General features: G+C 35.6%; 1 protein-coding gene across 2 annotated transcripts; it reads right to left on the bottom strand.

Moving 5' to 3' along the window:
* Window positions 1–936: 936 nt before the first annotated feature.
* On the bottom strand, window positions 937–11,045 carry LOC141902575 (E3 ubiquitin-protein ligase RNF123-like). Of its 2 annotated transcripts, none has more exons than XM_074790375.1 (31): window positions 10,886–11,045; window positions 10,504–10,552; window positions 10,345–10,421; window positions 10,158–10,261; window positions 10,021–10,075; window positions 9,861–9,946; window positions 9,699–9,785; window positions 9,535–9,602; window positions 8,880–9,123; window positions 8,686–8,802; window positions 8,173–8,391; window positions 8,012–8,085; window positions 7,826–7,928; window positions 7,236–7,466; window positions 7,029–7,158; window positions 6,576–6,677; window positions 6,297–6,356; window positions 6,036–6,226; window positions 5,509–5,592; window positions 5,234–5,341; window positions 4,906–5,158; window positions 4,737–4,824; window positions 4,382–4,469; window positions 4,221–4,299; window positions 4,006–4,145; window positions 3,277–3,541; window positions 3,103–3,187; window positions 2,606–2,733; window positions 2,424–2,518; window positions 2,267–2,352; window positions 937–1,959 (listed from the first exon to the last, which is right to left on the bottom strand). In XM_074790375.1, exons 1-31 carry the CDS (start codon window positions 10,983–10,985, stop codon window positions 1,857–1,859), a joined length of 3,699 nt encoding a protein of 1,232 aa, XP_074646476.1. In that variant the 5' UTR covers window positions 10,986–11,045; the 3' UTR covers window positions 937–1,856. The 2 variants fall into 2 exon arrangements, with proteins under 2 accessions (XP_074646476.1, XP_074646477.1); XM_074790376.1 differs by having other exon boundaries at window positions 6,312–6,356.
* Window positions 11,046–11,342: the final 297 nt, after the last annotated feature.

Genomic DNA, 11,342 nt, shown 5'->3' with positions numbered 1-11,342 from the left:
TTGTTTATAGTTTATAAGCTTATGGTGGTTGGACTAGTTGTTTTTGAAAGTCCACGTGTTTGAGGAGCTTACATTATAATTCCTCGAGCACTCCTGGTATTTTGTATAATTGATAATTGTTGTATGAGAATAAATATGATTGATTTTGAAATTTGTTAAGTTTAATATACAACTCCTGGATTGAGGCCTAATAATCGATTTAAGATAAACTGAATAATTGAAAAAATTCTATCGATTTTAGTGTTAAACCTTTTTATGAAACTGGGCCGTGGGCATTGCTGTTGTCCGATCAGTTTCACCCAGGGATCCAATGGAGTTGTAGGTAGTGTAAAAACGATAATCTGTTAATCCAGCGTCTGTTAATCAACAGTTTTTATACTACCTACAACTCTGATACGAGCCCTGTGTTTTATTCTTGTAATCTTGTAATCTACTTCTTTTTTCAACCCAATCAATAATCCCACCAACTGGTCCGCCGACAAGCTTTTATTTATGCGATTATATCAACGGCACTGTACGTAACACTGGCCCGTTGACAGTTGTTGACGCTAATTAGTATGACCAGCTAGAAGTACAGCAGGCCTAACTACGATTCAAAAAGCCGACATTCTGGATCTGTCAAAATCGACTTAAACAAGCTTTTAACCTTCTGCAATTCGAGCCCCTCAACCAATACAGGCCAAAGAACTCGATAGGTTTCAGGTCAATTCAGAATTTATCCTACACCCTAATAGCCTGGGAATCAGTGAGACTGGGTTGTTTCTTTTCATGAGTCGATCCTCTAGTTCTAGTCCATCCCTATCAGAGATATATTTCTAGTCCACCCCTTTCAGAGAGTTCTAATCCATCTCGGATATCCTTAGTCCTAATTAACAATATATAACCAACAAACGCGTTTACAAAATTTGCTTAATGAATTTTCATTGCATGATTAAAATACATTATATTTTATTATACTTTACAATACATTATTCCTGATTCACTTTGCATAAATTATGTACATAATTATTTGACACAGGCAACAGAGGTTTCAGACAAAGTTACACCATATACAGAGACTTCTATTATAGGAAGGAGAATACTACATTATACATGTACTCAAAACTCTGATTGGAGCCGATGCAAGTAAAGATTGATAGTATGCAGGCGCAGATCCAGGATTTTCACCAGTTTAATATTCAAAAATGTTAAACTGTCGACTAAAATCTCTATTGATAGCCGGGGCCTATACGGCATATTGTTTGGCCGAACATAAGATGATATGGTACTGATTATGTGGTACTATCTGCCCACTTTGTCCTTAGTACATTTCTTCAAGAAAACGATAAAAAATCTTTTTTGGTAGCTGAGCAGGGGGGGGTCACGACACCTGAAACCCCCCTCTGGATCCACGCCTGGTATGATGATATTGGCACAAACTAAAATATTGAAAACTAATAAGTGAGTGTAATTTACTAATGTGCATAGGAGGGTCAAATATAATTTACAACAAGAGATGCTGATTTAATATATTGACAAATTAAGGACCTACATTAGATAGATTTAGTATATTTGTTGTATAGTCTATGCTTACATTACTGACAACAATTTGGACGGAATCGATAAATAAATTCCATTCTGCCAACAGATCTAAAGAGATTTAGCAGTGTGCGACGAGTTCCCTGTTCAAACCTTTTCAAGGCACTGTTTAATCAACAGATATTCATTTAAAGGGAAATTGATCAGTGTTTTTAATATGCCACGGCGGTCAAACATATTTAACAAGCCTAGAATATTCTTCAGAACTAAAATTGATAGCTGCTTTCAATATTGATAAAAACATTACATCTAATCGTAATATATTCAATTCGTTGTCATCAAATTTTAATTTGTTTTCCATTGAATTCTTCAAGACGTTCAACGACTGTTTTACAGAAGAAACATTCTTTTTTGTTCAATAGATGTTGTGATATACATTTCCTGAAACAGACATCGATAAAATTTCAGTCTTAGAAAACAGTATTTCGAGGGTTCTTACGGTATCCTAAATTCCCTGATCCTTGACCAAACAAAAATTCTTTGATTAAAGTATAAGATATCTCGGTGGGAGTGGGATTGTGCTATTCAACACCGGTGAGAACAACAAGATACCAAAAATTCAAATATCCTGACTTTTTCCCGATTTCCAAGAAAAGAAAAGTAAGAATTCCTACGACTGTCCCGGATCTATAAGAACCCCGTAGCTAAATGTGACAATCGTATGTTTTTGATGATAAGATTTACTTACTTGCACGATTGATGTCCACACGGTTTAAACGTTACCGAAAGTCGACTAGCGTAGCATATAGTACATAGTTCATCCTCGTCAGGAGACTACAAAATAATATACAATCTCATACACAACCTAAAATATACGACTACTCCGGTAGATTGATATAACATACCTGTAACTGTTCTCTAGAAAGCTGCTGTTGACATTTAAGATGAGAAATCAAGTCGATCACAGATTGAATTTCCTCAGCATTCACTTCTTTAGGATCTAATAAAATAAATAATGATTTAATCTTAATTCATAGAGTGAAATCATAATCGTTTTGAAGAACAGCAGATTTGTGTCGGCGCTTACATTTTCTGAAGGAAAATCGTTTTTTGTCGGTTGCAGTTTCGTCATGGTGTGAATTATCCAGTAAATAATCTAACGAAGACAACTGAAAACTTGGTTCAGCTATAATCGCGGCAGTCGCACATTCTTGACTTCGAACAAAATGTTAAATAACCATTAATACGGGTCCGGACCGGGTATCAAAATAACCCCTACGGGTGAATTCTCAACACGGGCCTGGTTTCATAGACCGGGTATAAAAATTACCCTAGTGGTAAATCCTCAACCAGGGGCCAGTTCCATAGTCATGGCTTAGACTTAAGACTAGTCTAAGACTATCTTAGTTATACAGCTAATCTAAAAGCTTAAGACCACTTTTGGACTTAAGTCTCGACTGTGCAACTGGCCCCAGGTGTGACAACCACGAGAAACCATGGAAATAACTGATAAATTTCAAAATGTTCCCAGGCATAATTTCACCCCTGTATCTATGAAACTCGGCCTAGTAGCATACAACTTACCTTTTAGGAGAACCTTTTACAATCAACTGAACGAGTATACCAGCCACTGAGGCTAGAATAGGAAAGTGATCCACAGACTCGAGTCCTGTTTCATAGAAAACATAACAGATTTAATAATAGGACAAGCGGCGAAAAATAATCGACGAAAATGAGATTTAAAGATTGAATAATTACCTGGGAGTTCACTTTGTATCACAGTCTCAAATACACCAGTCCTAGTGACTATTCGATTCATTACTTGACATATACATTGAAACAATCGAGCTATCAACGACTCTGAAGAAGGTTGCGTCCAATCTGTGAAGAATTGCGGCACTAAATGTATCACCATTTCTAACACTCTCAACAGACGGACAGTGATATCGAAACATATCGCGCAAATCTTTAATTGCCGATTGTCGACCATCAAACGTTCAGGACGAGAAGCATACTGCTGTAACTATAGCAACAACAAACAGTCAAATATCGGATCATTACTGAAGTAGTCGCTATTTCTGAGTCACAATATATATTCAGGGCTGCCAACCTCTAAAATGTACTATCAGTAACAAATTGAATTTTTTTCAGTAACATTTCCTTTTGAAATATGAAAGAAAATGTTCAAATCAATCAGTAATCAACATAAGACCCTCAGTAACATATTTCTGTACAAATCAATCAGTAATCAACAGTAAGACCCTCAGTAACATGTTTCATATTTCTGTTCAAATTAATCAGTATCTCTCATCATAAAATAGTAACAAATACTGGAAAATAAGGAACAGTTGGCAGCTCTGTATATGAGCAACTCAAGTGTAAGTCAACATAACGATCATCACAACTACCGCGACTATTTCAGGAACCAGTTTGCACAATTTGAGTCAAATATAAACTGAGAACTATTGAACCAGTTTCAGTAATTACCTCTTGTAACATGCCGATAAACTCTGAGAAAGACCAATTTAATTGATTGAGTAAACTATCGAGAAACTTCACAGAACGTTCCCAATCAGCGAGTAAATATTCGCGAATCATATTCTGATAAAATCTGGATGGACAAACACCTAAAATACACAAAAGATTAATGATTTACTGATTTGACGATGATCGTGCGTCGCATAAAACTAATGAATACGTACGTTGAAGTATATCGGGCTGCGAGTTTGTTTTTCCTTGTTGGTGGGGTAACTGCGTGTATCTGTATGCAAATCCACAACCCTAAAACATTTGAAATACATGTATAGGCTGTTATATTGATTTCAAACAATCTGCATTCAACGCATTGGCGATTGAAGCATACCTTCCAAAATCTGACGAGAATCCAATTCGTCTGTCCCCAAGATCTATTTTCGTATGGTGCAAGTAGATTCTCAATCAATTTGATACATCTGAAACAACAGACATTGTAGAAACTAGCAAAAACCTGACCACAGCATTGGTAGAAATCGCTGTAACGTCAATGATGTACAAAATGCTTCGAAAAATGTTAACCCTTAAAGACATTCTATGCACATTTCCAGACGTGAATGCCAGATTTGATAACTCTAGTTGCTGTGGCTTAAGAGGAGTAGCGTGACAAGTTTCTTCACTATTAATACCGGGTACCGGGTAATAATATGAGATTAGAATCATCTCACATCAGCATGGATACTTACTTGTCAGCAGGCAGAGATTCTAGAGCTCGCAGTGATTTGGCATAGCATACAAAAGCTGCCAGAGCCTGCACCAATGTATCTTTAGAATCTGAAAATCATTTGAGTGATCATTGAGCCATGAGGTTCAATATAGATAACGGAATTCATGTAGATATCGATTCACACAAACCTGAGTTCACGATACGCGTATCGGCAAAATATTTACTGAGAAACAAAGCGTATCGTCGCAGAACCGAATTAAAACCGCGTAGAGCGTTTAACGGGATTGTTGGAGCGAAGAAGTTGTTCAAAGCGCTCGCTGTATTGATACAGACATCGATGTAGAAATCAGGCACGAAGGCTATTAGTGAACCCTGAACATCGGCTTGTTCTATCGATCGCAATACTACTTGAAATAACCAGAAAACATCTTCTTGTTTCTCCTGCAAATAAATTACACAATATTCGTCGTATTCATAATTGAAAAAAACCTAGTGAATCAATGATATTCAACTCACTCTAGAGTAGATGATAGCTATAACCCATGACATGTGACGGGATAATTCCGACAATTTATCTATGAAAACTTCACGAGCTCGTTCTAATTCTGTCTTTACTTCTGGAAGCTATGAAAAAACATAAACAATGATATGTTATAACAGATAAACAAATGTATAATCAATAACAGAGTGACCACTTTCAGCCCATTCACAAATCCCCTTATATTTTCTAGATTTTTTCTAGTTTAATAGTCAATTTCATTATTCAATACTGCAGTAGATGTAGAACTTACTTCTTCATTACAACGTTTCAGTTTGTCTTCTGTGTCACTCAATGCTGATACATACTCATCGACAGCCTCTCTTAGTGTGCACATCTATAAGACAAATATAAACAACTCACAGTTCAAATATTGCAAGTATTGTCGTGATTAGATCTATTATAAATTGGTATCATTATCATTTATAAATAAAAGCCGAGCTACAACAATTCATCATTCAGACCATAGATCAAATTGCTTGTGGAAGGAGAGAGGCGATGAGATTAGTGTTGTACCCAGAGACAATACTGGTATTCAGGACCTAGTTCCGGAGCTCTTAGTTAACTCATTAAAATGAACTAAGTCCATCTCAGAGTTAATTCAAACTCACAGCTGTGGAACTGGATCCAGTAGCTCAAAAGGTAACCAACAGATAAGTAATATAGTGGCAATTATAAACTGTAGTATTTATCATCCACTATAGTGAACTTTCACCAGCTTTTGAGCAACTGCAACTGCAGTAACGTATCCTACATCTTACACGCTGGTGAGACACTAACCTTACTGAGCTGTTTATGAACAGCTATATGATACATCATTATAATACCATCTAGTATCTCCTCTAACGAAGCTCGTTCAGTCGTCAACTGTTGTCTTTCTAATTCTTCTTGTTTCTCTTTTTCTTTGTCGACCGATTTTTTCCTCGACATCAAAAGCGAACGTAATCCGGTCAGTTTGTCGTATACGCATTCTGAAAATAAATCCGATCATCGAAAATACGACGGTTAATGACAAATTTCTACTCGAGGAATTTTACCAACCGGAAGATTCTTTACTAGATTTGCTGACGCCGACTTCATCCAACACTTTCTGAATTTCATCTATAAATACATTTTACAATGATTAGAAGAAAAGCCGTGAAACTGCTGTGAAAACATTTAGAGTTGCATAGTTATATCAAGTAACGAGACGAGTAGTAATATATAGGTTAACTATTTATTTGACGCACAAGCTTTCGCTACAAATGTATAGAAGCTTCATCAGGTGAATAGTTACTCGTCTGTGAAAATTTTAACAGTCGCACAGTTATATTAATTAACCTTTGTATGTTTTCTGTAGATGAGACATTAAACCTCCAAGACGCTGGATTTCAAAATATTTAATACTCTTATCGAAGAATCGATGGCAAGGAACGACAGCTTCTGAAATATAAAACGTATTTCCGATATATAGTAAAATGCAATCAATGATGAATCACTTCAAACCATGATACATGAAATCCCACAATTGATCAAAAGGTTTATGATAATACAGAAATTTTACTGATACACAGATATTGATCTCAATATTTCAGAGAGTTAATAAACAAAACCCACAGTTGATGATTTAACAATTTATTCTGACTCTGAGTTTTGACTAAACTTCATCAGCAGAGAAATGAAAATCAGAATAAGTTGTTAAATCATCGACTGTCTTTCTTATTCAATTTACTATCATTGGACCTCAACTGTCTTTTCCTAGCAATCAATACATGAGTGAAATATGAATGTAACCTGAGCTTTTAGTCAAGTCAGCTGGGTGAGCGGTGTGGTATTCATCCCAATAATGTCGAACAGCTTGAATCAATCGATGGAAGAAACATAACGTTACGGGTAACGGAGCCTGATTGTAACCGAGAGAACCCTAAAAATAGACGTTTTATTTCATTTAAAAACGTATAATCTTATAATCACTCGTACAAACGACTACGAACTACGAACCCGTCCTGAATCAAAGTTTTCTTTCAGATAATCTCTGAGTTTTTCTAAGAATATAACTCGCGATGACGCGCCCTGTTCGCAGTCGTTCATCTGTAGCAGAACGCGTAGAATTTCCACTTGTATTTCTTCCAAAACGTTCACTTTTAAACGTAATTCTTTACAGGCTTTTAAATACGCTTCGCGACTGTTACGATCGTCCTCCCGATCCGGGATGACGTCTTCATCATCTTCCTGTACAAATAAACAATATATAATTCATTCAATCATATAAACAAATTTATCACCATTATGTCTTCACCCCTGATGGCTCATAACCTTGGCAAATATATTTGGCTTAGCAAAACAAACGCGCTGTAAATAAAGAAACAATACTTAACTATGCCAGATATGTATATAATTTCCTATCATGTACAAAATGTAAATACTGTTAAGGAATTTCTCATATTTTATACTGTTTTTTTTTTTTTTTCTCATCTTTATTGTGCAAAACCAATAATGTAAAGCATTACGGAATAATAAAGATATTTTGAATTGAATTTATATATGATCAGTAACGCCGTTACTAAATATTGAGGAACAATTCTACTCACTTTTTTCGGGAATCCCCACCACACAGATGGAATTATATCGATGAGGCCGGCGTCGTCGGGAGGTTTTACGTGCAGGAATATCGGGAATTTGATCTTGTCAAATGTAAACGATTCATTAAGGTTAAAATATCCGCAAAAATATGAACGGAACTCTAAATTTAAAATAACGCGTTCATAAAAGGATATAAAACTGATTTGAGCAAATATCTTCTGGTTCTGTTATGTCGTAATACAGCTAGTGTTAGTATGAGGTACATTTGCTGAAAGTAATATTACAAATTACACGTAATAATAATCGCATTACGCGAACAGTGATATAATCAGCGGTCAATACGTATTGACTGTACCTGGAATCTGAAATCAGGTAGAACTGGTGAGAATCGATAAGCGGCGAGAAGCGTCACGACTAAATGTTCGAGACACGCGCGTAATTCATAATCTTGCATCATTCCGCCCATTAAATCTAACATCTCTTCCATGTACGGCTGATCTTTTAAATGAGCTCTCGCATCACAGAATTTCAACATAAACTTGAGCAAACACGCTTCCACTACATAGGCCTTACTCTGTTCATAAAAATATCATATCATCCAATACATGTACACTATGTATTTATACCAGGTTAGACTCTCGATATTGAAGATAAATGATTATAAACTGTTTCAATTGAAATTTCTGATAGAATGCATCTACCTATCTTCAGAATTTGAAATGTATTGATTAATTAAGATAGACAGAAAGTTTTCATTAAGAATCTTCAGTATTTTAGGTTTTTTATAGACACTTAGTGGCCTGAGACTTTGATATCTTCAGGTATTATTTAGTTTGTGGGGGTAAAACGAAGGGTGTTTTAAACCTACCAGAAGAGGTGAAAGCCTCTCAAATATGTGAGCAGCTATCACCATATACGTGCATCTTTTAGAACTTTTATTTTCAGATGTTTTAGGAACTGTTGCTGCTGCTGTTTGAGGATATTCCTGAAAACGGTGTAAGAACAACGAATTAGTTCGCAAAGTTCATTACGTGTTTAAAACGAAAATAGAATTTCATTCACCTTCGGAAATTCGACGAGCGAAGGAAGTAATGATTCCAGAAAACCGAATAAAACTTGCGCTTTCACCAAGTCAGCGGTCGGGGGTTGTTGTAGAGGACGGTAGCCTTCTATCGGATAACGCAGAGGAGTAGCACCAAAGTTTACGCGTAGGTTTTCACCGATAGATAAACTAACAGCCGGGAAATAAGCGAGACCCGATCCTGAACGAAGAGTCGTGAACGCTTTACCCAAACATCTCCCATTCCTTCAAAATAATAAGTCATACATATATATTAGAATCAGGGTCAGAATCAGAATCAGATCAGTCATTCCTGGTTTTCAAGAAGTTTTAGAGGAAAAATGTTTCAAATTTTGAGGAAGCGTCTGCATCACGTTCATATCCAAATAACTGCATCACTCCCCCTAAATAGGTACTATCCTGGAGCCAACTGTACTGATCCAATTTAGGTGCAATTTACTGTACGACTACAAATTAGACAAAAATTTCTAATGGCCTATTCCTCAAAATTGAAGGAGTTTTGGGTGTTTTGCTCGAATTAAAGCAGTTTCAAGCATTTTCAGTTTAGAAGGAGTTTTTCATCATTATATGAATTGGAGTAGGAAAATTGATAATCTGAAGCAATCAGCTCCGTGGCAGGTGCAGTTCGTTCTATACCTGTAAAATGTAATAGTTCCTTTATCACAGTCAATAGCACAACTGATCACATCACCAGTTAACCAAGCCTAGAAAAATAGATAGGTAATCAACATATGATTACAAATAATCTAAAAACCTATAAATACCGGTAGTTCGACCAAAATTCTAACTATCGTACAAACCTCGCCGTACTTCTGCGTTTTAACATTCCACTTCCTCAAACGATTTCCATCATAGGCGTACGAATCCGGAGTATCACCAACACCTTCCTGAAATATCTCAAACCATTTAACACGATATCTCAATCATGGTTTGCATTAACAATTGTTACCGAAATAACTTACATCTTGTGAGAACTTGCAGTTTATCGTGCTCCAACCTAATTGCATGACACCTTTAGACCCTAACATCACTTCATAAATCCATTTCCCTGAATAAAAGTTGTAGAAAATTATATTAGAAATCTCTAAATCTTACATGTGTATCGTCACAAAATGAGAATACCTTTAAAAACGCAAGTATTCGCTCGAATTGTGCTGAAATTACTGTGACTCGTCACCTGAAATATAAAACATTTTTCAAAACCACATTTCCAATGTGCAAATAAAATCTCCAGGATTCTCTTCGAAATAGTAACTTACACCGAGTTTATCAGTTTCGATGAATAATGTGCCCACATTTGAATTGATATCAAACGCCACAACATCCGGTCCAATTAAACCCATATTCGTGTTATATTTTGAATCTATAATGAAAAATACGAGAAACTTCACACTTGTTTCAGTAAAAATAATGGAGCAGAAATAAATCAACAAAATTCTGACAAACCTTTTACTTGAGTTTCAACAGTGATATTAAGAACATCCTGAATGTGCTCAGATAGATTATTTAAATCTAACACTTTCCTAATTGAAAAAGAAAATTTATAGAAAAGTTGATGAAATGTAAATATCGTACACAATCAATGTTTATGACTGAATAACTCACTCTTCCTGACCACCAAATATATGTCGAATAATCTTCTTAGTGGCGTTATCTGAAAATATTTAAAAAAGAGGTAGAAATATTGTCCATATAAGTCAACTGTCAGCGGCCTCAGCTCAGGATAAACTGTTGCATTCATTATCAGTGTGTGAGCGCTGGGGCTGGGCTGGGAGGGGGTGACAAGCGGGTTTGAGTCTCCAACTGGCTGCCTACAGTGTTAAGGGCAAAACTTAAAAGGTTGTGAGGTTAGATGAATAATCTAATTGGGAAACCAAAATCTGAACGAATGTACAGTATTTGATGATGCCATGATGGTAAAAAATAGGAAAACGATTGACATCAATGTCATCACATCGATCGGGTTTAAACTTTAACAAGAACTCACCACAATCAGAGGCATCTGTCAGATTGACACCAGCTTTTTTCTTATCTTTCATTATCACAAATGACGACAGATCGAGATGTTTATCTTTTCCAGATGCCATTTTTATTGAAGATCTACCGACGATTTTTAGAAAAAAATTATTTTCATGGAGGTCGCCATATTGTTATGATCTAGAAAATAAAAATCCGTAACTGAAACGACGTGAATTACAAATTATTTATTGTATCAAATGATGTACTGATATGCTTGAATAGTGCGAGATCAAAGCAAATCTTATCATTCAAAAACTAATTAATTATCAATTGTCAAAATATTTGCTATTTAGAAAAATCTTTGCACTTAAACTTTTCAGATGATTTCTTTTCATTATTCTAAATTTTGGAATGCAAATCAATTCTATGTTAAATTTTCCTTAGTATTTTCAATTCAATTTCTTAATCTACTTATTTAGATTTAC

The sequence above is a fragment of the Tubulanus polymorphus genome, chromosome 3 (assembly GCF_964204645.1).
Source record: "Tubulanus polymorphus chromosome 3, tnTubPoly1.2, whole genome shotgun sequence".
NCBI lineage: Eukaryota > Metazoa > Nemertea > Palaeonemertea > Tubulaniformes > Tubulanidae > Tubulanus > Tubulanus polymorphus.
This window is presented reverse-complemented; position numbering and strand designations above follow the sequence as displayed.

What these genes read in the sequence shown, in the direction of transcription:
- LOC141902575 (XM_074790375.1), bottom strand. Translation starts at nt 10,985, where the DNA reads ATGGCATCTGGAAAAGATAAACATCTCGATCTGTCGTCATTTGTGATA. An exon ending in TAGCTATCATCTACTCTAGA is followed by an intron (nt 5,159 to 5,233) that starts GTGAGTTGAATA and finishes ATTTATTTGCAG; the next exon opens with GAGAAACAAGAAGATGTTTT. An exon ending in TTTCTAGAGAACAGTTACAG is followed by an intron (nt 2,353 to 2,423) that starts GTATGTTATATC and finishes ATTATTTTGTAG; the next exon opens with TCTCCTGACGAGGATGAACT.